We start from the raw sequence: 27,955 nt of genomic DNA on the forward strand, positions 1-27,955 counted from the left end.
GTTTTGTCAAAAGGCTGGGCAGGATTCATAAGAGGTGGTTTGATTTGCCAATTTGAGTTTGAACACAATCAATATTCTATTGCTGTAAACATATTCCAAAATGTTTTTTCTGTCTTTTTTTTTTTTTAAATACAAATTCAAAGTTTGGAACTGATTGAAATTCAGTTTGAGGACACAATAAAGTAGAATAAAAAAACCAACAAACAAAAATACCCAACAAACATTCAAATAAGGCAAAGTCAGATTAAATGAGTGAACTTTACAAACAATCTGCCAAATTTACGATTTTGAAAGTTCAGATTTGAGGCCCAGCCCTCATGTTGTCTGATTAGAAGGCAAACAAACCTCACAAACTATTCAAAATCAAAAATCTCAGCCTCTTTCTCTTTCCAAAAAGCAAAACTGCGGTCGATGTATTTACAAATCTCTTCGTTGCTGAAACTGCTGATGTCGGTTCCGTGGTACAGCACGCCTTCGTCGGGCGTGGGGGTCTGCACTATGACTTTGGGGACCTGTCTGACCTCGGGAAGGATGTGTTTCACCACTTCTACAGTGCAGTCCGAATGACTCGGGGTGTTGCCGAAGAACTTGATCTTAATGTCCTCAAAGCCATCCTTCCACTCGCGGTTCCCAGCCTCAATGTCCTGTATGACGGCCTTGTGAAAGTCCCTGACCATCTCCCAGGGGAAGCTCCCCACGTGGTCAAACACCTCGAAACACAGCAGGTGCCTCATCTTGCGCTCGTCCACCGGCAGCTCCAGCTCCAAGATGTGAAAGTAGCCCAGCATGAAGAGGTCCAGGGTCAGGTTGTCGTACTCTACGGGCACGCCGTGCAAACGAGGCAGGAAGTGCTCTGGAGAGTAGAGGGCCTTCTGTCTGTGGAGCCTGAGGGTGAAAACACACATTGACACAGTTTGACTGTGAAGAGCCCACTGCTGGACACAACACACACTGACAGGACCTTTTGTTTAAAGCTTCAAGATGGTCCTGTTAGCTTTCAAACGCTTGTGTGTTTATGTGAAACTAACACTAGTGTGTTGTCAATGAAGTTTTCTGTCAATGCCACCGTCAAGACAAAATGTCAAACATCAACAACCTGCAAAACAAAACACATCGACCTTAAGTGCTAGTTCGTTGCCAAATGTCAGCAAGATCGCAATTGAAGCTAAGAAAACAACGATAATCATCATTTCAGCACATCGGCTCGGATGTGAGTGTGTTCGTGTTATACTAACAACTTAATATGCCATAAATAATAGAGTTGTTGTCAAAGGTTTTGAAACTTTCTCTCTCAGCCAACTTTTATAAAAGTGTTTCAGGCAGATTTAAAAATAGCTCCAGTGTTTTGAAGCTAGACATGAGGCAGAAAAAGCAAAATGTAATGTATATTCACACACATAATGTTAATGTAGTACATTTTCCGAAATCAACACTTTCAACAGACATATTTTTCTTTCGACCAAACCCTCATATATATATTATTTTGCATTATTTTAATGTTGTTTCATTTAATCCCAACCAACATATGCAAAACTATTAAAAAGTTTTACTGGCTAAATGATGAGCTTTTTGAATCATATTGTAGCTCAAAAATATCCTTTCACCTATAGATAACCTTATTTCCCTTGGAGTAACTTCTTTTATGGTCTATAATTTATCATTGCAGTAATCAATTTAATCCACTGTATATCAAAAAATATGATAGTGGAGGTCTCATGATTCAGCAGTTAATATATATGTGTGCAGGGTTTTCAAAATTGACCCAAGAAGTTCAACAGAACCTGAGAAAAATACCAAAACACACCAAAAAAAATTTCAACTTTATCAACTCATCAGCCTCCAGCAGTGTGAGATGTTGATCGGACTGTTTTTTCCCTTAATCTGCTGTTACGTCTCGTTGAAATGACAAGCGAACCAGCAATCCTGTCATGTAACTTGCTTTTTGTACCACATGAGGCTGCCGAGAGCCAGAGTGTCTTCTATCCAACCAGAGAAGAAGCGCTAGACGCCAAGCCGTGTTACAGAGGCATAATAAACAATGAGATAAAACTGTTCAGAGGACAGTGATTCACAGTCACCATCCAAACCTGTAAATGAAATCTTACACAATGTTCTTTTAATCACCCAGCAAACAGCTGACATGACCTCTCCAGGAACACTGTGTGACACCGAGCAGAAAGCAGAGCCAAATTAGTCATTTCAGTTTGACTGTTTTCTTTTTCCTGAGCAGCTCCCCTCAGTCACTGATGCTCACATGGAGGCTTTGGCCAGAAACGTCGGCAGCACATAGAGCAGGCGCTGAAGGAGCGGGCCTTTACATCTGCTGTTGCCACAGTACCAACTACTTTACAGATTACTTGTTTTTAAAAATAACTCAGTCAGTTGACAAGTTATGTTTTTAGGTACTTTCAGCAGCTGCCGACAACTCCCCCACCATCTCAACATAAAAATGACAAGCAGTTTTTCCAAAAACTCTGAGCTGATGACTGCCTGGCCTCCCGCTGATACATATTTAACCTTTGACCTTCCTTCTCTGTTCTATTTATGTCTGACTCACGCTTTTGTTATCACAATTTTACTATTACTGCTATTTATTTACCCAGAGATGTAGTTGTAGTCTGTTGTTGAACTATTTATCTATTTATTTATCAGCACTGCCGGCCCTATGCAACATTTTAATTGCCCCCTGTCTTTCATTCATTGATTAACTGAAAAAGGGGCGGGGCTTCCTGCCAATATATCTTTTTACTGAGGAAAATTGCAAAAATTGTGTAAACATGTCTGCAGTTGTGTTTTTGATGCAATAATAAGGTTTAGTGATGATGGTTGTTGATTCTTTTGTCACCTGAACGCACCGTTAGAGCAAGTTGGCCTGTGATTGGCTGAGAGTGGAGAAGGGGGCGGGTCAAGTGAGCGTGCAGAGACTGTGTGTGTGTCTGTGTGGAGGAGAGTGAAGGAGCGGCCCAGTTCTGTTCAGTAATAAAGCGGCTTTACACTTCTTCCTTTCCAATGTCCTGCTTTTAACATCTTATCACAAACATTCTGAGAATGTTTTTTGATTTTCAATTGCAAGGAAGAAGTGGTTGAGAGCACGAGGCTTGTTCAGTATATACTGGTATACAACATCCATTTTTGTCATTTGGGTATCTTGGTTATATTTGGTGAGCCTTTGTCATTTAACACTGACAACTTGAGCACTGCAGAGGAGCTTGACTCCATATTTGTTGGATTCTGTTGCAAAGCCTCAGAAAAAAGCACCCAAACCCACCTGTGTATCTGTCTGGAGGGAACACTGGAGATCATGCTCCTCCAGTTCCCCAGCATCTTGTTGACAGCGCTCCTCTGCTTGAAGAAATGTCCCAGGGAACTGTTCATCATCTTTGACTGGGCGGTCTTGATGCCGCCCTGACGCTCGGACTCAGATCTGTGGCCCAGGCCCGGGTTGGCCACGCTCATCTTCCTCTCCGCGGCGTCTCTGCTCTTCAGCGTCACGGTGTAGGCCGACTTCTTCCAGTGGCCTAAGAACAGGACTACGATACGCTCTTTTCTGAGGCTGGTGGTCTCCAGGACATCTGCAACGTTTTCATCATAATCAATGCCGGAGTCACTGTTCCGATCAGTTTCTGGGGCTGCATCCAGAGCTCTGGGTGGTTCCTGTGACTCAGCATCCTCAGGCTGCGCTGGAGAACTCAACACCACGGCCTCCTCTGGCTCGTCCGACAAAGACGAGTTCTGCGTCTCAAAATTTGACTTCAGAGTCCTCACTGACACTCCAAACTGCTGGATTTCATCTTCTATCCTCTCCCTGCGCCCCCGGGTGGAGGTCTGTCTCTCTGGGGTTTGGGAAAACACAGTGATCAGGTCAGTGTTGGGCATTTTACAGTAGGGCTGGTCCGTCAGGTTGCTCAGCAGCAGAGACATGCTCTTCACGATGCCCGAGATCCGGCCGCACCACACGGGTAACGGCACCTGGCTGGGGAAGTTCCGGAACTGCGTGTTGACCGTGATGTTGACGATGGGGGCCGGCAGGATGTGCCTGAGCTCGTCGGCCAGGCGAGCCAGCTCCAGCTCGTAGCTTTCACAGTTCCTCTGCATGGAGACGCTGGCAATCTGTTGCTCCAGATAGATGAGGTCATCCTCAGCCAGCAGCTCACCGGAGGGCCCGAGGATGGCATTGTGGGCTTGGGAGTACCTCCAGCTGACTTTGGCATATCGGTTCCCATTTTCCTGTTTAAAAAAAAGAGGAAAAAAATAGAACCAACAGCAGATAGATGAACACTCTGGAGGACTTTTTCACACTGTTACTGGTGGTCGCATGTAAGAAAAAGAGAAAGAAAAGTGCAGGGTCGAGCTCATCCAAACCTCAAAACGATGGCCTGACTTGCAGCGTGTTATGTATTCGATGATTTGTTATAAGCAATTAGAAATAAACGGTGACTGTCGTGCCAAGTGCTCAGTAATGCAGATTTAGAACAGTGTTACACACTCAGACCACAAGTTGTGTTTTTCTCATGATGGTTCAGGTTAAGCTGAAAAACTGTTTTGTGGGTAAAGTAGGCAGAAAAAGTGATAAACGGTGTGGACTGCCAAAACTTTCACTGTTATTTTCAATCTCTAATATAAATGAGTTTGAAACTCACCTGACAGAAATCATAAGATCCTTTCTACAATCTAGACTCGGCTGATTTGAAGGGTCTTTAGTATATTTTTGTACAGGCTTGCTTAGAGGTAATCCTATAGGAAAGCTTGGCAAAATTTCCCTGAGATGTTTTAGGGCATAAAACATCTGAAAGGCTGAGGAAAATATTTTATTTTAAATTGAAACATCAACTGTTTCCTAAAACGCTGCATCAGATACTCGGTGTGTTTACATGAAACGGCGTTCCCGTGTGGACAGGCCCTGAGACTGACGGACTGTTCTCAGTCATTTTTTATATATATTCTGAAATGGACTGCACACAGGACTGTTAGAGCCCGAATTGCACTGTAGAGGGCAAAAAAAAAACATTTTGGATTTTGTGGGAATTACAATGTTTCTCAAGTTTTGCCAGGTTTAGCCTCATTTATGAATTAAAATGTATTTATTGCACATTACTGAATGCAAACCAATAAATGTAAATCCTATAAATGCAATCTGGTCATTAAAATGATTACAAATGGGATTTTCTTTTTGGTCAGTTTTTGTCTTTTCTTTTTTCGTCAGCAGCTTTCAGTCCAATGTTTTGTTCATAAATTGGCCCTCAGCTAATAAAACGTTGAGAACCCCTGTTTTGGGGGTATGCATGGAAATCTGCATAGTTTGTGTCTCAGCAACACAAACTAAACAAAACTTCCCAATATATATGAAAGCTTGTAAATTTGCAAAAGACCTATAACTTGTTCCTCAATGAGTGAGTTCATTCTTTTCTCATTGCTTCATAATAAGTAAGGAGAAAATGGTTTTGCTCTCAGTGTTTAATTGTCGTGGAAGACAAGAAGAAATATTCTCTGGACAAATGAGTTTTGATCTGCAGCAGCAGCCAAAGGTCTCGTCTGGTGCAGCTCGCACTGAAAAATACACTAAGTCTCCAGAACTTCTTCAAGCAAATTGAATCAAGTTGTCATGTGTCTATTTCAAGACATGTGACCAAGTCCAGTCGACATAGATGGATGCTTTGAGAGGACTCCTACCTGGACATTCTGCAATGCTTCTCTATTTTTTTACTAAAGCTCGTAAAGCAACTCGCCTTTCAGCATGAACGGTGGATGTTCTACTTTAATAAAGTGATTCCTAAGCTGGGAATAAAACATTAACCCACATATATGAAACTGAAAAAGAACTTTTAACATACATTTCAACAGAAATGAATAAGAATAAGCTCTTTTATACTAATAAATACTAGTGACATTTTTAAGTGTTTGAGACATTAACAGGTTAGAAGCTGATGAAGATGTATTTTTTTCTTCTTGTCCCAATTATCTCAGAATCCTCCAAACAGCGCTCCAGTCATTGGGGTTGGGTGTTCTCTCTGATTTATTTACATTACCTTCCTCCTCTGATCCTCCTCGTCCAGGAGCCTGGCCTGCAGCTGCCTCACCATGACCTGCCTCTTCCACTCGGCGATGGGGCGGCCTCTCTCGTCATGGGTGGGCACCAGATAATCGATGTCTGACAGGTTGGCCTCCTCAGTGGGCAGGACCACCATCTTACTCTGCAGGCAGCAGTAACATTTAACGAAAGACAGGAACCGAACATCAGTGAGGCAAGAGGTGTCAGAGGTTATCCTTCTTACTGGCTGCCCGGTGAAGACTCCCGAGAGTCCCGACTGTTTCAGAGATGTGATGGACTTCATGTCCCCCAGAAGTTTTTTCTCAGGCATGAGGTTTCCATTAGGCAACGTGGCGTTTTCACCCGGGGCCGTTATCTTAGTCCCAGCTGCTTTGGGTTGACTGAAACCTTTAATCACTGCAACAAAAGCAACAACATTCAATTAAAACACTGATTTATTGTGACCAACAAAACAAGTGAAGCTTTCATTGCTGCTTGCTTTGTGAGCAGATCAGAAATGTGTCTCTCACCTGATGTCGCCACTTGCACCTGCTCTATTTTGTGGACGGCGGCCCTGTCGGGCTGAGCAGGGCCAGCTGAACCAGGAGGAAGTGGCGGGTATCGAGCCTGTGGGTGCTCCTCACTCTCCGGCTGCTAACGGGGGAACAGTGTTGCATTGCTTCAAGTCAAATGTGAAAAGTAACGGGGGGCATATTTGAATTGACGTTTACCTTTAAGCTATCCATGTTAGTGTTGGCGGCCTGACTCGGCACACATGTGTCACTCAGGCCTTGGTAATAGTCGTCCTCTTTACTGGGCTGCAGCAGCACAGCCAGGCTCCCCCTCACCTCCTCCTGGGTGGGACCGATGACCTCGATGGGCTTTTCTGCACCGGATGCCTGCAAATATATTCCGAGGTTACAAGTGATGCTCTTCAGGATCAATCACACAATGATTGAGGCTCCAGGGCCTGAACAGGTGGTGGGTTGTATCTGTGTTATATTATGTTGTATCTTGATCTTTTGTATCAGTTAGTTTTAGTGTGTAATTTGTATGTATGCAGTATATTTTGTATTTGCATTATAGCTCTTGTATTTGTATCTTAACTTCAGTGTAGTAGTGGTGTCGTTGTCGTTTTGTATTTTTATCAGCATTGTTTTGTCCTTCGATCGGCTGACGTCCAGGATCTCTGCAGCATTAATACCCAGGCTATTCTCAGGCTTATTAAATTAAATGCTGAATTAGTCGTGTGGCCTTCTGCATCATTATTGAGGATTTTGCATTTATGTTGTTCCTTTTGCATAAAGTGCTCATAATTTAACGTAAGGCCAATAGCTTTTACCGCTGCAGCGCCTGAAGCAGTTAAAAATACATGGTGAGCTAAGGCGAGCTTGACAGCTGATTGAAAACTGAGATTATATCCTTTAATCCCTTATTGAAATGCAACCTGAACCCAATGATTTCACACTTTATAGTTCATTACAACACCCAACACTGCGACATTATAAATGTGTTCAGATACACAACAAGTCCAGATTAATCCCCTTTTTTGACGCCAAAAATGTGATTCATTCACACTGTGTGCGTGCAATACATATGTTACGACAATACAGACAGAATATGTACAAAAGTACAATATCAAACTAAACAAATGGTTTGTAGCTTTGTACACTATGTTTGGTAAGAATTAAAGATTGAATACAATTGTTTTATTGATCTTTGATGTTCTGTTTATTCATACCTTTAGTTACTCTTGATCAAGCGTTATTTAGTTTTCTTGTTGGAAGCCTGCAGGAGCCAATGTATCAGAAAAGTACAATTTTGAACAAGTGAGACATAAAACACAACCTGTACTCTCCTTTAGTTGTCAAAGGTGCAATATTTGAAAAATATGAATATGATTTAGTTGAGAAAGCTTTTGTAGATCAATATAAATGTGAACAGGTTTCCTCATTTCCTCTGAAAGTTCATGTGAGTTAAATGAGGACTATTAATGCCCTACATTCTTTATCAATGTGATGTAGATAAAGTGGGTCTATAATCTCTGAAACCTGTTTAGAGCATAGCACGTTGTTTTATATATATATAGGACAAGCCGTTTCTGGGCATATGAGAGTTTATTAAGTGATGATTGTCAGGAGACAAAAAGCTATTGTTTTTAAAAGGCTAACAAAAATAATACTGAGCTGTTACAAGTTTAATTAGGACCAAAAAAACAAACCCCAGAATGAAGTGAGCAGATCAAAACATTTGAAAGCCTAAGGATATGCACTATGAAAGACAAAAGGCGCAAACAGGCGCAGCACACTTGGATAATAAGTGGCAGAATTTCACACTGCTCCAGGGAGGTTGTAGGATGTATGGAAGCATTTAGGCTCCCTTTAATGAACCTGCATTGTCCTAATGCGCTCCATACAGAATGCATATCAAATTCACTTCTCCAAGGACATTATTAGTAACCAAAACATCAAAGGTGGGCCTAATACGTTGCCGCATGCTGTTGTGCTTTATGTCCACGAGGTGGTCCGTGCCATTTCCTCTCACGCGGCACTTTGATGTTGGAGCAGCACTGAAATATGCTGTGACACGAGTTCGGTGGAGGAGCCCACTTCCCAGAAGTTGTGCAATCCATAAATAGATAAACAATAAGAAGCGAGCTGGGAAAAGGTGTGTGTGTGTGTGTGTGTGTGTGTGTGTGTGTGTGTGTGTGTGTGTGTGTGTGTGTGTGTGTGTGTGTGTGTGTGTGTGTGTGTGTGTGTGTGTGTGTGTGTGTGTGTGTGTGTGTGTGGTGGAGGGGGGGTTCCTATGTGACCCTTCTCGTAATCTCATTCAATGTCCTGAAAGCAAAGGCCAACCCTGTGTGTGTGTGTGTGTGTGTGTGTGTGTGTGTGTGTGTGTGTGTGTGTGTGTGTGTGTGTGTGTGTGTGCGTGTGTGTGTGTGTGTGTTTAATTAGAGGCTATGGCCAGAGAGCATTTGGTTTTCATCACAATACAGATACAGATAGCCTGTTTGTTTGCCTGGTTCCACTCCTCTCTCTGTCTCCAGCCGTCTCTCTGTCTGTCTCTCTCTATGTCTCTCTCTCTGTCTCTCTCTATGTCTCTCTCTCTGTCTCTCTCTCTGTTTCGTTGTCTTTTCTTGTCTATGTCTTTCTTTGTGTCAGACCGTGTCGGTGCGTCTCTGCTCATTGTCTCCATGTCTGTATGTCTTTATTTTGTCTGCCTCCCTCCCTCCCTGTGCCTAATATACAGAATGTACGTCTTTCTCTCTCTCTCTTTCTTACTCTCTCTCTTTCTCTCTGTCACTCTCATCTTTCCGCTTCTCTCTGTCTTTTTTGGTGCAAGTGACCCTCTTTTGTCTCTCCTTCTTGGTCTCTGTCTCTGTATTTGTTGTCTCTCCCTCTCTCTCTCTCTCTCTCTCTCTCTCTCTCTCTCTCTCTCTCTCTCTCTCTCTCTCTCTCTCTCTGTGAGGGTCTCCAGTTCTCTCTGTCTCTCAAAGATCCCGATAACAGTTGCTGAGGAGTCCAGAGTGAAGAAAGCAGCTTCTCCATGCTGCAGTGGTCCAACAGGCAGTTGTTCCTGTAATCTGTGTTCCCCGAGGGCCGAGCCGTCGGAGAGTTGAAGTATTTCAGACCAGCCTGTGTATTTAAGGAACATGTCTTATAATTCCGTGATCTGGAATCAATCATTAAAACAACCTGCTCCCACATGAAATATTCATGTCTGCGGTGATAAATTGCAACTTGGAATGTATACAGAGGGCGGACGCTATACACAGAAGACTGGAGTGTAAATACATGTTCACCAACACGGTAACACTCTAATGTTTCCTCCATGGTGGTAAATACTTGGGAGGCTAATAACTGACAATAGTTTGCCTATATTTACAGCATTTCCCCCCCAAATACATAAATACCAGTGTTTGCCAGCACTGTGAAAATAAGGAAAAAATCCATGTAATTTATGGGGGGCTGTGAAACTATTCAAAATATCGAGAAAAGTAGAACACATGGGTCCTAGACCTTCTAATAAGTATAGATTTGTTTATGTTCAAACAATTTGTTTTAGTTTCTGAGAAGGGCTTTTCATTTTCAAAGTAATAACATACATAACTTTATGATATTGTACGTCCTTTATTGTTATCAGTTTTTATAATCACAGCTAAATAATGTACATTCTCTATGTTATCGACGTAAAACCAGCAGTACATTGGTTAAAGTCATTCTACTGTCATTTTGGAAGTAACTGAATCAAGTTCTACACAATATCTAACTACCATCTCCACATTTTTGCAGAAACATGTCGAGTTTAAAAATTTTAGAATTAATTTGAAGTTTTATACTATCTACCGGTACTTTACTCTCTGTTCAGTGCGATTACATTCTTTTTACATCTTGATGTTTGCACTAATGTTTCATTTAAATGTTATGTTCTGGTATTCTATATATAATTAATTGCTGGTGAATTGGACATTTGAATTCATGTTAGTACGTTAAACATGTATTGAAGATTCTCAGTTTACTGGATCAGAGTTTTAGTTTTACAGTAAATGAGGTATATTGTGGACACACTGACCTTAAAAACTCATGTTGATGACTTTTTTCCCCCTGATTATTGTTAAACATGATTTCATAATCCATTAATTTCCCAGAGTGACATTATTGTCAGTTTCACCAAAAGAAACTCTAAACTCTTAAATCTGCAAATTGAGGTTATTCATATATATATTATTAAGATTTTATTTTATTATTATTAAAATGCAAAATCTTAACTGATAATAATTTCAGGCATGATAATCTGATATATGAGGTGTGTGTATATGTGTATGTGTATGTATATTTAAATATAGAACTATATATTTTGTATAAATATATTTTCATAAGCTATAAGTTAATTATTTATTATTAGCAAATGGCATGTATATTTTTGTGTGTGTATATGTACTGTATATAGTTATGTATATAGTTATAGTTAGTTATATAGTTATGTCTGTGATTGTAAAAATTGTTTGAATGTCACATAACTGAAATGAATGAATAAAAAAAATAAAATAAAAGATGACTTTCAAAGTCTTTTACTGTTATCATTTCATAGCGTAGTTTACATACTAGTGAAGTACTGCAACTGCTTCCAGATTAAAAAGAAATAAAAAAATGAAAACATGGCAACAAATTAAGAAAAAAAAAAGAAGAAAATCATCAATCCAAATTAAAGTCAGGTCATGAACTTGGAGTATTAGTCATAGCTAACCGTAAGAGGCCATAGCTGGTCAGAGCGTAGCTAAAACGCTGCCAAAACATCTGCCAACTCTGGCCTCTAGAGTAGTTCACACAAAACTTTCCTTTCATTTGACAAAAAGAATTCCTCAGCGCGTCCAGCCCCCTACATGGCTCAGTCCAATGTGGCAGTAGAGCAGTGAGAAGGAGTGGAATCAGATCAACAGTTCAGTCTTAACGACTCTCTAACCTTGACGGCGCCGTCGTCCCTGACCCCCCGGTGGCGCCCCGCTCCCTGGCCGCGCTGGGGGACGAGTGACGCTAGCTCCAGATCGCCGACCACTTGTTTGACACCATCACCAGCGTCTCTCGCCTAATGGCTCGAGGGCCGCCAGGCAATAAACAATAAGCTCTGATCGGAGAATGCCGTTAATAATTAAGGGACGGGATAGGGTGGCGGGCAATGTCATTAATGCACAGACGCACCAATGGCCGTGGCGTCGCACGGAGGGAGGGGTCAGCCGCAGACTCGTCAAAGCAGCTGGGACGCAGACATTTTATCCACGCGCGCTCACATGATTTTGTTTTTCCACCTGGGACGTATGAATAGAGGAGCTCAATCATCTGGTAAAGTTCTTTTTTCTGAGCCGATCATCTGATCTATCCAAAGTGACGGGAGGTAAAACGTGACAATGGAAACACAACGTGATACTGTGAGCTAAACCGACGACTTCCACCGCTGAACAACCTCAAACAAAGGACTGTGACAGACCAAGTCAGAACTTCTGCTATTGTTACATTTGCTTAATTAATGCAGCAATGACCATCTTTTGTAAACGATGTGTTTTATAAAACTTCTTAAACTGTTTGGCTGATAAAGACATTTGCACCAGGAAGGATTTGTATTGTGTGTTATAGCCTTTAAAAATGCATCTCTTTGTTGGGTCTTGTTCGCAACAAAAGTTGATATAATCAACTCAATAAACAAAAATGGATGCATTCATGGATCATTTTGAACTGACATGTCCAACTCTCTGAGAAGAAATCTACATGAAATAGAAAGAAAGATTAGATGTCAGTAGAAACATTAAAGCCACGACTCCATCAAAGTGTTGGTTGAAGCGGGTGACGACGATGTTGTTTGTCATTTATCTTCAGATTTATGTGTGGCTGCCTCCGAACAGGGAATTTCCCCTCAGCTTCTCCTTGCATGACTGCACACTAAGCCTGGGCACTGGGATGGCAACCGATCCCAAGTGATCCAGTCGTATGGTTCACTTTCTCACCAACGAGATCATTCTTTTGTTTTAGTATTTTATCAGTTTCATGCGATATCATCCACAATCCTCCAAAGAAGTGAAATAATACAATGGAACGGCAGAATATGGAGGAGGCCAGGAGGGATTGTTGTGGCTTTCTGGACTGCGTGTTGGCTTCCATCAGGATTCTGAAACCTTCCTCTTCACGACTCAGTAAATGAGACTAATAAACACACAGGCAGGCAGTTTCTCAGTGTTGTTTTCACTGAGCAGTAGATTTCATGCTCTTTGTTGCTAGTTTGTGTTCATTTCTGTAGAAATGAGTTCAATGACCTTTGTTAAAGAGCACATTCTCTCATCCTATTTCTGGAGGCACCAAGATGGAATATGGAAGCAACAAAACACTGTCAATCTTCAACTGCAGCAGACGAGGAAGTCAATCAAAATGACGCATTGGAATCGTTATTATTGCATTAGACAGTTTTGGTTTTCGTGACGCTCATATGAGAGCGATCAGATTTCAACTGTGTAACATTTGTTATTTCTGAGAAATAAAGAAAAGCTTTTTCCACAAAAACTGTGAGAGAAAGATAGATATCTCATTGACTTGGTTTCACACACTTAAGAATAAATATAAATAGAGGTCACCTGCGTTTCGTGTTTTTCACACCTTCAGCAGTCTCACAGCACTTTACACTCACAAGTCACCTTGGCTCACGCTCACAGCGGCCATGTTGGCCACCTCCGCCAGGACAAATCTAGCGTTTGGTGTGTTGCTCAATGACACTTTGAATTATTGACAGGGTATTCAAACTCACAACTTTGCAATTGGAAGACAACTTCCTGGTCTACCCACTGAACCGCAGCTGCTTCTATGTACACTACCTATCCCATCACATTTTGTTTATTTCCTCCGGTTCCCTTCACAGTAATCCTAATCTTTGTTACAGTAATTGGTTTGAATCAATGAAAACTATAGAATATTACCTTGTTATAAACAATTACAACAATTTCAGCCACTTGGCACCTAAAAGATGAAAGATTGAAACACCTCAGGACAATAAAATGTTTCAAAATGCTAAAACTCCATCCATCTGCCACATATTAAAAAAAGACTATTCGTTAAGTTACTGGTGTAATCAAATGGTCAGTCTGGCTTCAGTTTGAATGTGACACCTGAGAAAATGAGACCTCTCTTTTACTTTTCAGCTAATTTTGTGACGAACTGTTCACATTATAAAACTATATTTGTGATCTGCTTTGTAAATACATACATACATACATTAACTGATGGTGACTTTTAATTATGAAACGTGGCTCTATTTTGTACTGTACAGAAATCATGATCGAACCCAGTCTGATTTCAGAGCTTGTTAAAAGTGTGTCACGGTGTATTTCATAAAGATTTCAGAATGCGGTGAAATATCTCACCATTTGTTGTAAAAACAATTATTTTAGTCATGTTACATGAAAGTCATATTTTCTAACAATCCATTGATTAGACTCACTCAAAGACAAACTAATTTTTCTCTGAAGCAAATATTTTTTTTTAAATCCTCCAAAAAAAAAACAAATATTGTGTCCAGAAAAATCACAGTGATGAATGGAAACGCCAGCGCGCTTTCAGTGTTCTAAAAATACTTTCCCACTCAAACAACAGTATCTGTGGCATGATTGGTGTGTGTGTGTGTGTGTGTGTGTGTGTGTGTGTGTGTGTGTGTGTGTGTGTGTGTGTGTGTGTGTGTGTGTGTGTGTGTTAAACCTCACACCACGCACTGTTTATTTGAATGCAGCTGTTCCTGAGAAACGAGGGTATGACCTGGTTATGAGCACATCCAAACCCGAGCCGGGGGCTGAGGCTGCGCTCGCCCATCCACTGACCTCACAATCCTTTCAGGCCGCCGCTCGGAAATGACATTATCCGACTGACACTTTAGAAGAGATGAAACCGGTGATCTGCCTTCGCAAACATGAAACACCAGCAGAAATGTGATTAAGGTTCCTGGGCGGATCACAAGTCACGTCACCACGCTGCCCGCACTCCTGACAATATGTGGATCTCACTCAGCTAGCTTGTTATGTCGGGTTCTCTATCGGACAACCTTGGTTGATGTATCCAACTTATATACTGCCAAGAAACGTGAGACGCTGCGCTCTGAGCTACCGACGTTACACCGTATGCTGGGGTGACAATCACTGCAACTCCAGACCCCTGGAAGAAGGACAAAGAAAACATGACGCATACAATCAAATGTGTGTTTGAAGCCGCTGACATCCTGCTCTCCGGGTCCACGGAGGGATAGGGTTGCCAGTTCCAGGCATCAGAGTGGCGAAAACTCTGAAACTTAAGCTTATGGGATCCCGTAACGGGCTCAGCCCCCGGGCCCTCCACCTGAGCCGCTGGAGAGGGGTAACTGATAGGCCCTCAGCCGGCGGACGCCGCCGCCGCAGTCCGACGCCACTGCCGCCCCGCCGTGCTAATTAGCTCCCCATTGTTGGCGGGGAGGATTATTTCTGAAGGAGGGGAGTTAGGCAGCCACGCCCCACCGCTTCCCCATCATCCTCCTCTTCATGTACGAGCGTGGCTCTTCTCTGCTGACTTATTCATGGCTCCTTTGAGCCTCGACAGCTTTGGTTACTCTGTGTACATCGCCTGTGTCGTCGGCAGTATCGCCGCCGAGTGAAGTGTGAAGGGTTAAAAAAACCACACTACACGCTAGCTGGGAGGCTTTAAGGTCCAACAAGTGTGTTGAGAGAGTCGTCCCCAAACACTTGCTCAGTTAACCCAATTCTCTGTTTCCTACTGGAGATCAACTCCGCCAGCTAAGATTTCAGTGTCACAATCCACCGCCGTCCATCGACACCCGATTACTGTGGAGGTCACGCCATGTCAAGACCACGATCTCACTATCTGTCCATTTCACATTTCATAGGCTTCATGAAAACATTCATTACTGTTTTGAACTGTCAATGCAAGATACTGAATATACTGACAATATTGAAGCAGGATTTTTAAATATTTTCAAACTTCTGAAGCAATCTGCCAATAGTTTGTACGATGAACATCTTGCAGGATTTTAAGAAAGAAATTACTTTATTCAAAATGTTGGTTAATGTCCAAAAGAGTTACAATGCATTAAAAATGAACATCCATCCTTTCAGATTTAAATTCCAAATGCATATTACTTTGGTTTGACATAATTTACTAAAACAACAATAACAAGAACAGACACTCGTGCAGAGCTTCGCCAACGCCACATTTGTTTGTGGAACTGAGCTAGCAACCCTAGCATGAACTCGGCATGTCAGGTAGCATCACCAGTGTGAAACACTAAACAGAGAGCGTCCCCATGGCAGCAAAGGCTGATCTCCTTTGAGGTGCCTCTCATCTGCTTTTCATGGGAGATTTTTACACAGTTTTCTGGGATTAATTCAGAAAGGGTTAACCTTTAACGTCCCACAATCTAATCAGTTGGTCCTTGGATGATGACAAACCATCCCTGAATCTTTCATGCAATTCGGGTGAGCACTTTTTTCAAAATACACACACACACACACACACACACACACACACACACACACACACACACACACACACACACACACACACACACACACACACACACACACACACACACACACACACACACACTTCCACTCCTCATCGATGAGATTTGCTGCTGATTTTTCTTGTTTTCTGCTATTGTTCTTTCAATTATCAAAATCTTTTTTTGTTTTTTGTTTTTGTTCTTTGTTCTTTGTTGTTGTTGTGTTTTGTTGTATTGCCTACCTGCTGATTTATACTCCTGCTGAAAATCATGTTACTGTCTAGATAGAGCTGCTCCGGCTGGTTTAATCTCATAACAGTTGGAAAATATTTGGATCAGTCTTATCACTGTAAATAATATATGTAGCATTAACAAGGGTATGTTATGTTGTTGTATGTTTCAAGGCCAAACAAATCAAATGTGAAGTTGTGATGCAGGCCGTCAGATGAAAACTGACTCGGACCGCTGACTCAAGCACCGGCACAAACAAGGTGTTAGCAATAAAATATTCATCAGTCACATTAAGGAGTGCCATGCTTTCCACACAAAACAAAAGAGCTAATCTCCGAGAGCCCTCTGAGGCACAGTGAGAGAACAAGAGAATCTCACGCCACCACTGCCCGTAATGCTTATTAAGCACAAAAGACTGAGGCCTCCGCTCTCTTAAGGCCTCTTCATGTGAGAGCGCTGGATGAGTGGAAGAAGGAGAGAGCAGCTCGGGGGGACGACAGGCCTGACCGCCATCAAATTCATGTAAGAAATTAAGAAAAGGAATCAGCGGAGGTTTCAAGATGTTCCAGATGTTTGCTGTTGACCGCGCTCCACCCTCTCTCTCCACCCTCCTCTACTGTTCAGGGCTTTGATTTGCGTGCCAAGTCCAACAGCTGGGCAATGACACGAGGAAAAGGACGCCAAGCAGGGGAAACACGCGAAGCAAGTTCTACTGTGGGTGAGGGAGCGAGTCTTACATTTTGGTTTTTCTCCATGACCTGGAGGAACCTGGCACACTCAGGGTGTCCGCCGTACTCTGCCAGGTCTGCTGCTGTCAGCCCGTCCATGTCCTGCTCTGAGGGATTGGCCTGGTGGGCCAGCAGGAGTTGACAGCACTGACAGGTCAAGCAGGACAACACAAGACTGTCAGTGATCAACAAGTCATGTACATTGATTTGTTTCCAACTAAATTCAAGCCAACTTAATTAGATGTACACAACATGAGAAAGAATGAACCAAGACGGAGAGAAGTGAACACAACCTCCAGCTCTCCGTTCTCTGCAGCATCATGAAGTGGTGTCCCTCCCCAGTAGTCCTTGATGACCTTTGAACCCATGTGAAGCAGGCTCTTCAAGATGCAATAGTGCCCCCTGCTGGCGGCAAAGTGCAGGGCCGTGGCGCCGTCTCTGTCCTGGCAGGACACGTCCACATCGGTGCAGGTCACCTGTTCAGAGAAGGAGGAATCAAAGAACTCCGCCGGCAGGGCCTCATGGTGAACACGACTGAGTTTGTGTTTCTAGACTGACCAGCCACTGCACCACGGCCTGCTGGCCCATGTGAGCAGCTGCGTGCAGGCAGGTCATGCCGTCAATGGCCCTCAGATGGACGTCGGCCCCGCAGTCCTTCACCAGGTACTCTGCGGCCAGGAGGTGCCCCTCCTGGCAGGCCAGGTACAGCGGCGTGGCGCCCGTCACTGTCTGGTGGTTCACACAGCTGTGGTCCAGCAGCACATCAGCAGCAAGGGCACAGGAGGTTAACATGGACGTGACTAATAAAGTACTGACAACATGTCGAAACCTCAGGCCCGATGCTCCAGCTTTTGTTTTCTTAGTTATTTATTAGTTTGAAGTGGTGTATAATAGTAGACGCCTCCCGGATGAACAGATATCTAATCTGATACACGTTACATCTCAGCAGGAGAAAACACAACCTCAGTGTGGAAAATGTGTAGAAGATCAAAACACAAATCTGATAGATCTGTTTGTGTTGTTGTCACCTTCTGTCTCCCCACAGTAACTTTTTACACTGATATTATGTGCAGTATTCATCATATACCTCCATAGTTACTGCAGTAACACATTTGTGTTGTATATTGTTAATATGTTCATAGCAGAGTGTTTATACTTTCAGTTAAGGTATATTGTATATTTTGCTTCCTAAGCTATCTAGTATATAGAATATTTAGCTTCTGTTAGTACACTGTATATTCTGCCTCTCTTAGAATAGTGTTTTTTTTTTACTTGTATTGTATATTTTGCTCCTTTTATATGGCTGCTGCAGCATCAATATCAATTCTGCCACTGTGGGACAAATAAAGTACAATCTAATCTAATCTAAGCTTGTATTTGATTGAATATTTATTTCAGACATGTGGGAACAACAACAACCCCCCCCCCCCCCAAAAAAAAGAAAAGCCACACATTATTTATAAAGAACATAAACAATATATCAGAAATAAAAATAGAAAATATGAGTTCATATTATTTTGGCATCAGCATCACATCTGATAAAGTTGGTGGAACAGCCACGTCGCTGTAGATTTGGAAGGAATGTCAAGCAGTGAGAAAAACACGATATCAGTGAATTCCATCCAGAATTCCTGTTGTTGCAGTGCAGTTTGATTTTGTTTTAGTGAAATTTGAAGGTCTTCCCCGAAAGAGATGGTGCATGGACCAGAACAGAAGTTACTCTACATTCTCAATATGTTTAATTATTTCTCAGTATTAGTGCATACTTTCCAGATGTGTAGCTGTTTTAAGTCCATAGGCACTAATGTAACCTCATACCATGAGAGAAACTTCTTAAAAGAAGCGGAGCCGTCCCCTTTAATTTGAAGGACGTTTGGTCTCCAAGGTTTCCAAAAATAATTTGAATTGTTGATTAATCTGACCACAGAGCAGTTTTCTATTTTGCCTCGGACCATTTTAAATAAGCTTTGGCCAAAATGAGACATCTCAGTTTCTGGATCTTCTTCAATAATGGCTTCCTTTTTTTTTTTGCATAATAGAGCTTGAACCTGCGTTTGAGGAATGTGTTGAGGACTGAGTTCACAGTTGGATGAGTTCTAGAAGAGACCATGTAGTGTTATCTAGTTGGGTGTCATGACTGCTGGAGGGCCTGAAGACCAACAACACCCAGTGTGGACTTTTGGTGTTTTGCCCTCCACAGAGATTTCTCCTCCTCACTGTATAAATCTTTTGATGAAATCCCTCCATACATCCAATATTTTACTCAAATCATTTCAGATTATGAAATCTTCCTCTCTACCCAGTCAGGTTACTGACGGAGAGGCACTGTCATCAAAATAAAAAAATCAGCTCATATTTTACACAAAGTGCTGGCGTGTTTTTAAAAGGATCAAGACCTGCGAAAAAAGTGCCGCCACAAAATATCAAACTTGCACATGTTACTATGTTCTTACTGTTCCCATTGGTTGAATAATGTTTTCAAAGGCTGTTTGACACAATTAAATGTTTTTAATATGTGAAACAAACAGCCCAGAATTATACTACATCTTAATACATGCAAATCATTTGAGGTCTTTCATAAAGTTTGTTTTCTGGTTTACCACAAACTAACAGCATCTTAGAAACTAGAAATTAGAAATGTCAAAATTCTATGATTTTAAAAATAATTTTTTTTTTCTTCAGATGTACATTGCTGGTGCTTTTAGAAAATGTATGTCTGTAGAGATTTTCATTGATTTAGGTTCAATTCATGAAGTCAACTCGTCTTGCTTGAAGTGCAGTCACATTAAAGTCCTGACATCATAGATCACCACACAAAGTCTTTGTATCACAGTAATGGTATTGAAACAGGAAATAATTCAAACTAATGCAGAGAAGAGGTTTTGTTGTTGTTGTTGCACGATGGGATGGTGCTGTACATGTTGATCTATTTATTCTTTTATCTTTGTTTTCTAAATCTAAATGTAAAATGTGTTCACATGGAGGTCAATTATAGCCATACACTTTATCAAGAGTTATATTAACATTAAATAACTACCCACCAATTTTCAAAATATTCTGTTTTATCTATGAAATTTAATTAGTTTTTTTTTAAATTTAGATCTGACATAAATACAGTTAATGTATCTTGTAATTTAACTGTGTCCGTGCCTTTTGCCTTGCACGTGTTGGCTAGAAGAGTCATTCTAATCTAAATAAACTGGAGAGAGAAGCTTCATCAATTTGACATTGCGAAATTTAATTCATGAGTCAGGATTACTTTTGGGGATTCAAAAACGAAAAAAAGACAAGATATGAAAGGTTGTGTTTATCTCACTCTTTGACCATATATTACATGTGAAGTGACAGATACACTAAATACACTCTGTAACATGAGGATAAGAAAAACAGGATATTTCCTTTATTCATGTATACAGTTCATGTTAAGGACCTTAGAGTCCAAGGATCTCTGTCTCCATTTAAAGAATTGCTTTTACGTCGCTGAGCATGCTGCTGCTGGAGTGACAGGGTCCTCCGAGGCTTTATTCTCCGGTTACTGATGGTCACATGCGATGGTCCGAGCCCTACGCACATTTCACAAATTACAGTCATACTCTCCTGTAATGAGGAAATGAAATCGGACGCACCGCATCTCTTTATCTGCTTCCAATCAAGCGCCACAGTCTCAGGTTTAGGAATGGGGCTACTCTTTCACTTTGCTCGTGTTTCTATGGATTGTAACCGACTAACACACGTTCAGTTTGGAAAGATTCTATATTAGAAGGGCGGTGCAGTATGTAATGGAAAATTTAACGCAATAAAATCAGTACAAAATCAATGTGTGTGTAATGCTGCAGGTCTGTCTGCTGAAGTCAGGACAGTAACTAACTTCCTCCAGCCTGTCTAGTCTTGAAGAACCAAAAAAAAGTATTGAGAGCCATATTGAGGAGAAACTGGAGGCTAAATTGATGCTTAAAGGTTGAATTAGTCACATCTTCCATGGTCTACTTCTCAGAAACAAGACATAAAGTAAACAACAGGTGTATGGGATTTAAGAATGAGTCCAAGCTGATGACTGCAGCATAAAAAAAGGAAAAAATTAAAAAAAGCTTTTGGAACTGATCCTCTATTGAGCAGGTGATTCTTGTTAGGAATGTCGTTGCACTGCAACAGATGGTTGGGGAATAGAATCTATGTGAAGGTGACAGGTGAACTCACCCCGGGGCTCCCTGAACCAGCAGCTTCAAGCAGGCCAGGCCCCCGTTGGCTGCAGCGTAGTGAGCCGGCACGGCTCCACAGCGGGTCTCCAGGCCGGCCGCCCCTCCAGCAGCCAGCAGCCAGCTGATGACCTCCACACGACCAAACCGAGCCGCCAGGTGGAGGGCAGTGGCTCCGGCAGCATCTCTGTCCTGCAATCATTCCAAACGTTCACTGTTTTCTCTCTGGAAGCTTCCGGCCAGGACACTGGACACCCCCTCCAGTGGGTATCAAGCCCTCTGTTTCAACCTTGAGTTTATTTTAAAATAATGCAACTGCAAACTGCAGGACAACAGGGACTTTGGTGAATTATGTGAGAAGTAACAACTAATTCATCTCTAAAAACATCTGCATTGTTCGTTCATTATCATTTATATTGTTTCTTTCTGTTGTGTTACTCTCATCCCATAGTACAACTTTACATTAAACTTTACCTGGTTCAAAACATTTTCACCTTTAAATTCTTTTATTGACTATTTGCTCGATTATTATTTGTCTCATTGCATTTATCTCACATTTGAAGCAAACTGTCGTCTTCTATCCTTTAGCACTGCTGACACTCAGTCCACGTTGTTCTGTGCTGTACATCCAACTGAGCTGCAGAAACAAATAAAGCAGTGTAACCCAAGCTCACCTAATCATGCTCCCACCATGTGTGGACCAATACAAACCCCTCAAACAACTCCTGTGTTGACAGCAAGAGCAGCTGCCAAGATGTGCAGGCCTTTGTTTTGCCACTCATACAGGACGGATGTTTACATTGAACTAATTCTGTGTTTTTGTTTGTTGTTATGACAACTTTTGATCGTGGCGGTCATCCATATTAGCTTGTTTTGTGTGAATCAGACTAATAATCAAGAACAAGTTTCTTTTTTTTCTTCCTTTAATTGAGTTTTTGGTGTTTTGTCGGTGGCGACGAAGAGATGAATGTGAGTGCTTCATGGTGCCAAAGTAAGGCTCCGACTAACTGCTTGTGTTGTGGAATTTATTTGATCGATCATTGATTTGTTGCAAGGCCACCGGACCAGAGTGGAAAGAAGAAGAGGAAGAAGAGAAGAAGAAAGAAATGACATGTCATGTGAATATTAAAGTTACAATTACAGAATATTCCTCTCAGATCTACTGCTCTCTTCTGTTGAAGGGTTACTGCAATAAGTTATATAACTAACCCAGACCTCGGCAGTCTTTAGATATTCTAACACAAGTGCAAAGAAATTGTTTTATTTTACTTAAAGGTCCCATATTATACTAAATGGACTTTTCTGTGCTTTAAACATCATATAAGTGCTATTTGGGGTTCATAAACATCCCTAAAGGTTTTTTTTTCATTGATTCCCTCCAGCTTGAGTTCACAGTGAACTTTCTCTGTTCTACCTGGTGGGGGAGCTCAACACCTTGATTCTATTTGATGACGCAGCACCACCTTGCTGACGTCACAGAGCTGGAGAAGCCCCGCCTCCAGGAAGATTGACATGCGGAGAAACCAAAACAAGACACGCCCACCAATGTGCCAAGGAGCCTCTTCTCTGTGCTCTCAGTCTCTGCTGCTTCACCTTGAACTGCTGTTTCTGTTGTGTCCAGAACTGTTTTCACCTTCATGTCCACTTTTTGTCCACCGTTTGTGAGCGACTCTTCACCAAAGAAGCTTCCAGAACTACGGTACTTTGAAACTGGACTTCCTCAGAAGCTCCTCTTGAAACCTGCTGCTATTCCCACAATAAAGACTAAGGAGGGCCGAGATGTGTCAGTACATTACTACAACTACCAGCTGAGCTGCTGGCTACGTCACCCAGGGGGTGGAGGAGGCGGCTGTGGGCTGGGCTGCAGTCTCCGTGAGGGTGGAGGAGGTGGAGGAGCTGAGAACCACCATCATGAGGTGACGTCAGCTCAGTCCAAGAAATAACTAGAATTTCACACATTTTGAGTGTTTCTACTGGATCACCCAGATTATTCTCCCACATGAGCAGAGGAGGGACTGAAACATGAAATATAGACAAATATGGGTCCTTTAATATGTTAAGATGTTTTATTAATTGTTTGCATTGTACAGGTGTTGTAGATCTATTGTAACTAAAATGCAGTGTTGTCGACCTTGTCGAAACACAAAGAAAAGAAAACATTAAAAACATCAGAAACGTTACATGTACCATTAAGAATAAAGGTTTTTGGTCTCAACACTGATCCCTGAGGAACACCACAAGTAATGCTTAAATATGAGTTGAAGTTTCCAAACTGTGCTTTAACACTAATTTATGAGCTAAGATGGTGATTAATAGTGTCAAATGCTTTTTAAGCATAAGCCCAATACACCACCAGCAAACCTTTTATTAAACAGAGTTCACAATTCCTCCAATTTCTACAATCTATTTGCTTTGAAACCATATTGATTGTCTGCAGGTTTGCTGAGTGTGTCCATTAATGTGTTCGTGACAGTGAGGACGCAGGTCTGCAGTTTGTTTCAGTGGGAAAATCTGCTGCTTTGAAATGATCAACTGCAGGTGATGAGAACGGTTTTGAGATTTGCCTACTAACCCTTCTCACTAATGTTCTCGTGATGCCCACATTATCAGGTGACATTTTATTTTTACATTTCTTAACAATATGAATAATTTCCTTCTCATTTACAGCTGTGAGAAACACTGAACTTGGATTCCCAACAATACAAATGTTTTATATCGAAGGTCTTCCATCACTATTGAGATTACTATACACTATTGTGTTTTTGGACCACATTCATGAAAGAAATTGAATTTCTTTATCTATAAAGTAAATTGGGTAACTTACTGCTTCAGATGTTAGGTATATTCTCATATTCAATTATTTCTGTTATGATACAATAATCCTCATTTTCTAGACAATGTTAAATTATTTCTATATTTTGTATTTTTTTCTGAACTCTCAATATTATGTATTTTTTCTTTTATTTCTTGTGAAATCCAAGGAAGTTCAGTGTATTGAACTTTTCTTCTGTGCTGGATTATGGAAAATGTTTGTCCTAAAAATATTTAAATATTTACAGTATATGGAAACTTCATAAGCTTAGTTTTTTTTAGTTTCTATGTAGTTGAACTCTGATAACTCAGTTTTGAGTGGGTTTTTAGACTCCTATGGTCATTTGCCCCCCGTATTGTGTTTTCTGCCTGCGGCTATTGTTAATACAAATAAGAACTAATTAAAATGTATAGAAATGGATGTGATTTTTATGGTGTAACTGAACTCAATGCAGGGAATATCTCGGTTTGAATTCATTCATCAATTTATTCCACTGCAGTCTGGTGAGAGTTTAATATTTGTAAACTAAATTCAGAGCTGCAGAAAAAAGAAACTAGAAAACATGAAACCCACACAAATACTTTAAGTGCTGCCAGCAGCTCTAAGTTTGAAGGCCCCAATTAAAGCAATAAAAATTAATTTGCTCTATCACATTTTGAAAAGATTTGAGGACAAACAAATGTCACCTCTCATAGTTTGAAGAAACATGAAACTCGGGCAACTCAGGAGGAGCTTCGCTAAACAATCTGTTGTAACATCATAGGAATGGACAACGTGGAGGTTTACAGCTTATTATGTAATGAAGTGGTAAATAACAATAAGGTGAAGACTGTGGACGACGGTGTATTACGATAATACTGACGTGGGTATAGGAGGTGGAGACTTGTTCTTCTGGCACTAACAAACTCACATTTTATGATTTTAACTGGTTTGATTGGAGCCGATTGTAATTAGATATTTCTATGCCGTGGAGGCAAAGTGCTAAAGGTTGTACCGAGCAGTTTATCTGAAAAAAGGAAAATGTTTTTTTAAAGAGGTCCTAAACACCGTTAAAGGAGAAAGATTTTACGATTTTTGTTTTTCATCATGCATCAATAAATTTGTGTAAATTTACTTCATAGAATTGCCTGTTTGTTAAATGCTTCATTGTTTACTCTTAAACATAGAGAGTTCTGGATGTTTCCTATTCCTCCAGCCGGCGCAGAGACTGAAGCTCAGGGGTAAAGTGCTGAACCTCCTTGTGTTGGTGACGATGAATGAGCATCTTATCACATGAAAACACAGCGTTACAATAATCCAGTCTACTGGAATGCATCAACAAGCTTCTCAGACTCTTGTTCCGTCACAAATCCTTTGATTCTTGCAACAATTCCTGATGTTCGTCGGCTGATTTTGCCGTTGTTGTAATGTGGTTGTTGGATTTCAGGTCAGAGTCCACAACTGCTCCCAGAACGTCGCTCATTGATCCACAAAAACACGACAAGATGTCAGTCACCTCCGGTTCTGTTCACGGCGAAGGCAAGGCAAGGTAAGGCCATCAGATCTATTTATAGAACGCCATTCAGACACACGGCAATTCACCCTGCTTTACAGGGAAATACATACAGGAAACACATTAAAACAATACAAAAGTAGAGATGAAAAGAAGGATAAATGAGTAGAAATTGAATTCAAATATTTTCTTTTTCTTCTACAAACTTGCTCAAAATCCATAATTCACACCAATCAACCAGTGATATTTCACCAAGCAAATCGTGAATAAGTACAACAGAACAATCTAGCCAGGTTACAAGTCTGAAAAGGAGTGTGAAGAAGTATAACTGTTTAAATCCACCCCGTCTCCATAAATAATATATTGTTTTTTTTTAGTTTCCACTTATTTAATATGCACAAGATAACGGTAGTAAAAAAGTGGACTCTATTTGTATTTATTGATGTAATGTTATTTACCTATTAGTATTCATTATCTACTGTTTAATAGAAGGTGTGAGCAATTATTCATGTTCATGTTTATCTTATGTTAATTCTTGCAATATTGTTGCAATGACATGATGCTGATTTTGTTATCGTCTTGACTTTCAGGACTGAGTTCGTAATCGCCACCAGACTTCTGCCACTCTTTGGAGTGACAGCATCTTGTTGAAGATTCCAACAAAGATGAAGATGCAGCAGGAGAACGCAGAGGATTTCCAAGGGAGAAGGTTGTGAGACTTTACAGCCAAATCAGCACGGAGATCATGGAGCTGAACCGACGCCTCCTCAGCTCCCAGGACAGAGAGAAGTAGCTTGAATTGAAGCTTCAGCAGAAGGACAAGGAGCTCTAGACCCTCAAACAGCTGCTGCAGACCAGAGGAGCTGCTGTTAGTGAAGAAAGTCAACCAAATGAAGGCAGTGGGAGACAAAATGCTGGTGGACAGTAACGTCCACTGGAGCGCAGAGAGCAGCAAACGGCTGCAGGGCAGGAGGCTCTGCTCTAAAGCCAGCAGGAGCTGCTGACCAGCTCCCTTCAGAAGTGGACAGCCTGAAAACCTCCATGAGGGATGAACAGAGCAGGCGGTGAGGGAGGAGCGCTGCAGCAACCAGGACCAGGGCTGCTTTGAAGGAGGAGAACCAGAGGAAGCTGAGTGACCGCAGAAAGGAGGAAGAGGAAGCAGCTTAACTGAAAAGGTGACGGACACCGAGTGGGAGTTGAGAAGGATGCAGAAAGAGCCTGACTGGCAGGAACAGTGTGACGCTCTGGAACCACAGCTGGAACAGGCCAGACACACCAAGGAGGGGGTTGGAAGTGGGAGGTGGAGAACTTTCAGTATTAGGGGAGATTCACAGCGGGTGGAGCAGAGAAGAAATGTAGTACCTCACATATGCCACAAGTTTGAGCCAAAAAGGCTTCTGGAGTAACAAAATCAGTCCCTTTAGCAGAAAGTAATACAAGTTGTAATCATGCAGGTATCCAAGGTGCAGTGAAGGCATCAGGAACAACAGTTAATATCAGTGGCTAGAGGCCTGCTCGTCACATTGTTACCATGGCAACGGTTAGACAAAGAGGCGAGTTCACCTATGATTGGCAGGAAAGAGGAGCGTTTTCTTCTTATGAGACACGTCGTTCCTGGTTCTAATAAACCTCAGCAACAACACAAACACAGCAGAATAAAGAGACCAAGGCGTCTCTCCACTTCTTTCACTGTCTGTTTACACGACGGTGTTCGTGCAACTTTTTGAAAACGGGTCGCAAGGTTGAACGTTTTCAAAATGCTTTGTCTCTGTGTAAACAGTGGAAATCACTCATTTAGAAACACTGCGACTGTGAACTACGGATATAGTGAACAGTTCTCCTGCACATGCTCAATAGATGGGACAGTAACAATGTTCCTCCAGTGTCTTGACTCCAGCTTCTCGTGGGACTTGTCATTTTATGGTTGACAATCTTCCCTGATAGCAATCCAACAAGTCTGTTGAACGACGGTCATGAACTCGTTCGTATTATGGATGAACCGGAACTGAACGTACTGATGAAGGTTATTGAATGGCACCATTTCACAGTTCAACTTTGTTTAAGAGAATAGCAGATTTCCAGGAGAAAGCCCCGCTAAACGGAGGTGTGTCTCTTTCCTCAGTGCAGGAACTCACCTCAGTGTTGCAGCCACCTTGACCCAGCAGCCACTGCAGCTCCCGGGTGTTCCCAGTGGCTGCCGCGTCGTGCGCCGGTGTGGCGTTGTTCAAGGCCCTGGGATCGGGGGGCAGACCCAGCTCCCACACCAGGAACTTCAGGCAGTCCAGGCGTCCACACCTGGCCGCGTGGTGCACCAGCCCGGCGCCTTGAGCATCACTGATGGCCGCAGAGAGGCACCCGGAGGACGCCAGCTCCCTCAGCGCCGAGACGTCTCCCACTCGCGCCGCCTGGATGGCCCGATGGAGCACCATCCCTGGCTGGCGATCAGGA

The 27,955-nt window shown here is 41.9% G+C and overlaps 1 protein-coding gene across 1 annotated transcript; it reads right to left on the reverse strand.

Moving 5' to 3' along the window:
• Positions 1-353: 353 nt before the first annotated feature.
• espnla (espin like a) lies at positions 354-27,936 on the reverse strand (the record flags this gene model as incomplete). Its single annotated transcript, XM_080506977.1, has 11 exons — positions 354-885; positions 3,269-4,227; positions 6,027-6,191; positions 6,273-6,445; positions 6,559-6,682; positions 6,760-6,927; positions 17,017-17,154; positions 17,301-17,483; positions 17,566-17,752; positions 21,205-21,395; positions 27,643-27,936. The coding sequence occupies 11 exons, from the start codon at positions 27,934-27,936 to the stop codon at positions 354-356; spliced, it is 3,114 nt and encodes a 1,037-aa protein (XP_080363103.1).
• Between the last annotated feature and the right edge of the window lie 19 nt (positions 27,937-27,955).

This window comes from Blennius ocellaris (genome assembly GCF_963422515.1).
Source record: "Blennius ocellaris genome assembly, chromosome: 12".
In the NCBI taxonomy this organism is placed as follows: domain Eukaryota; kingdom Metazoa; phylum Chordata; class Actinopteri; order Blenniiformes; family Blenniidae; genus Blennius; species Blennius ocellaris.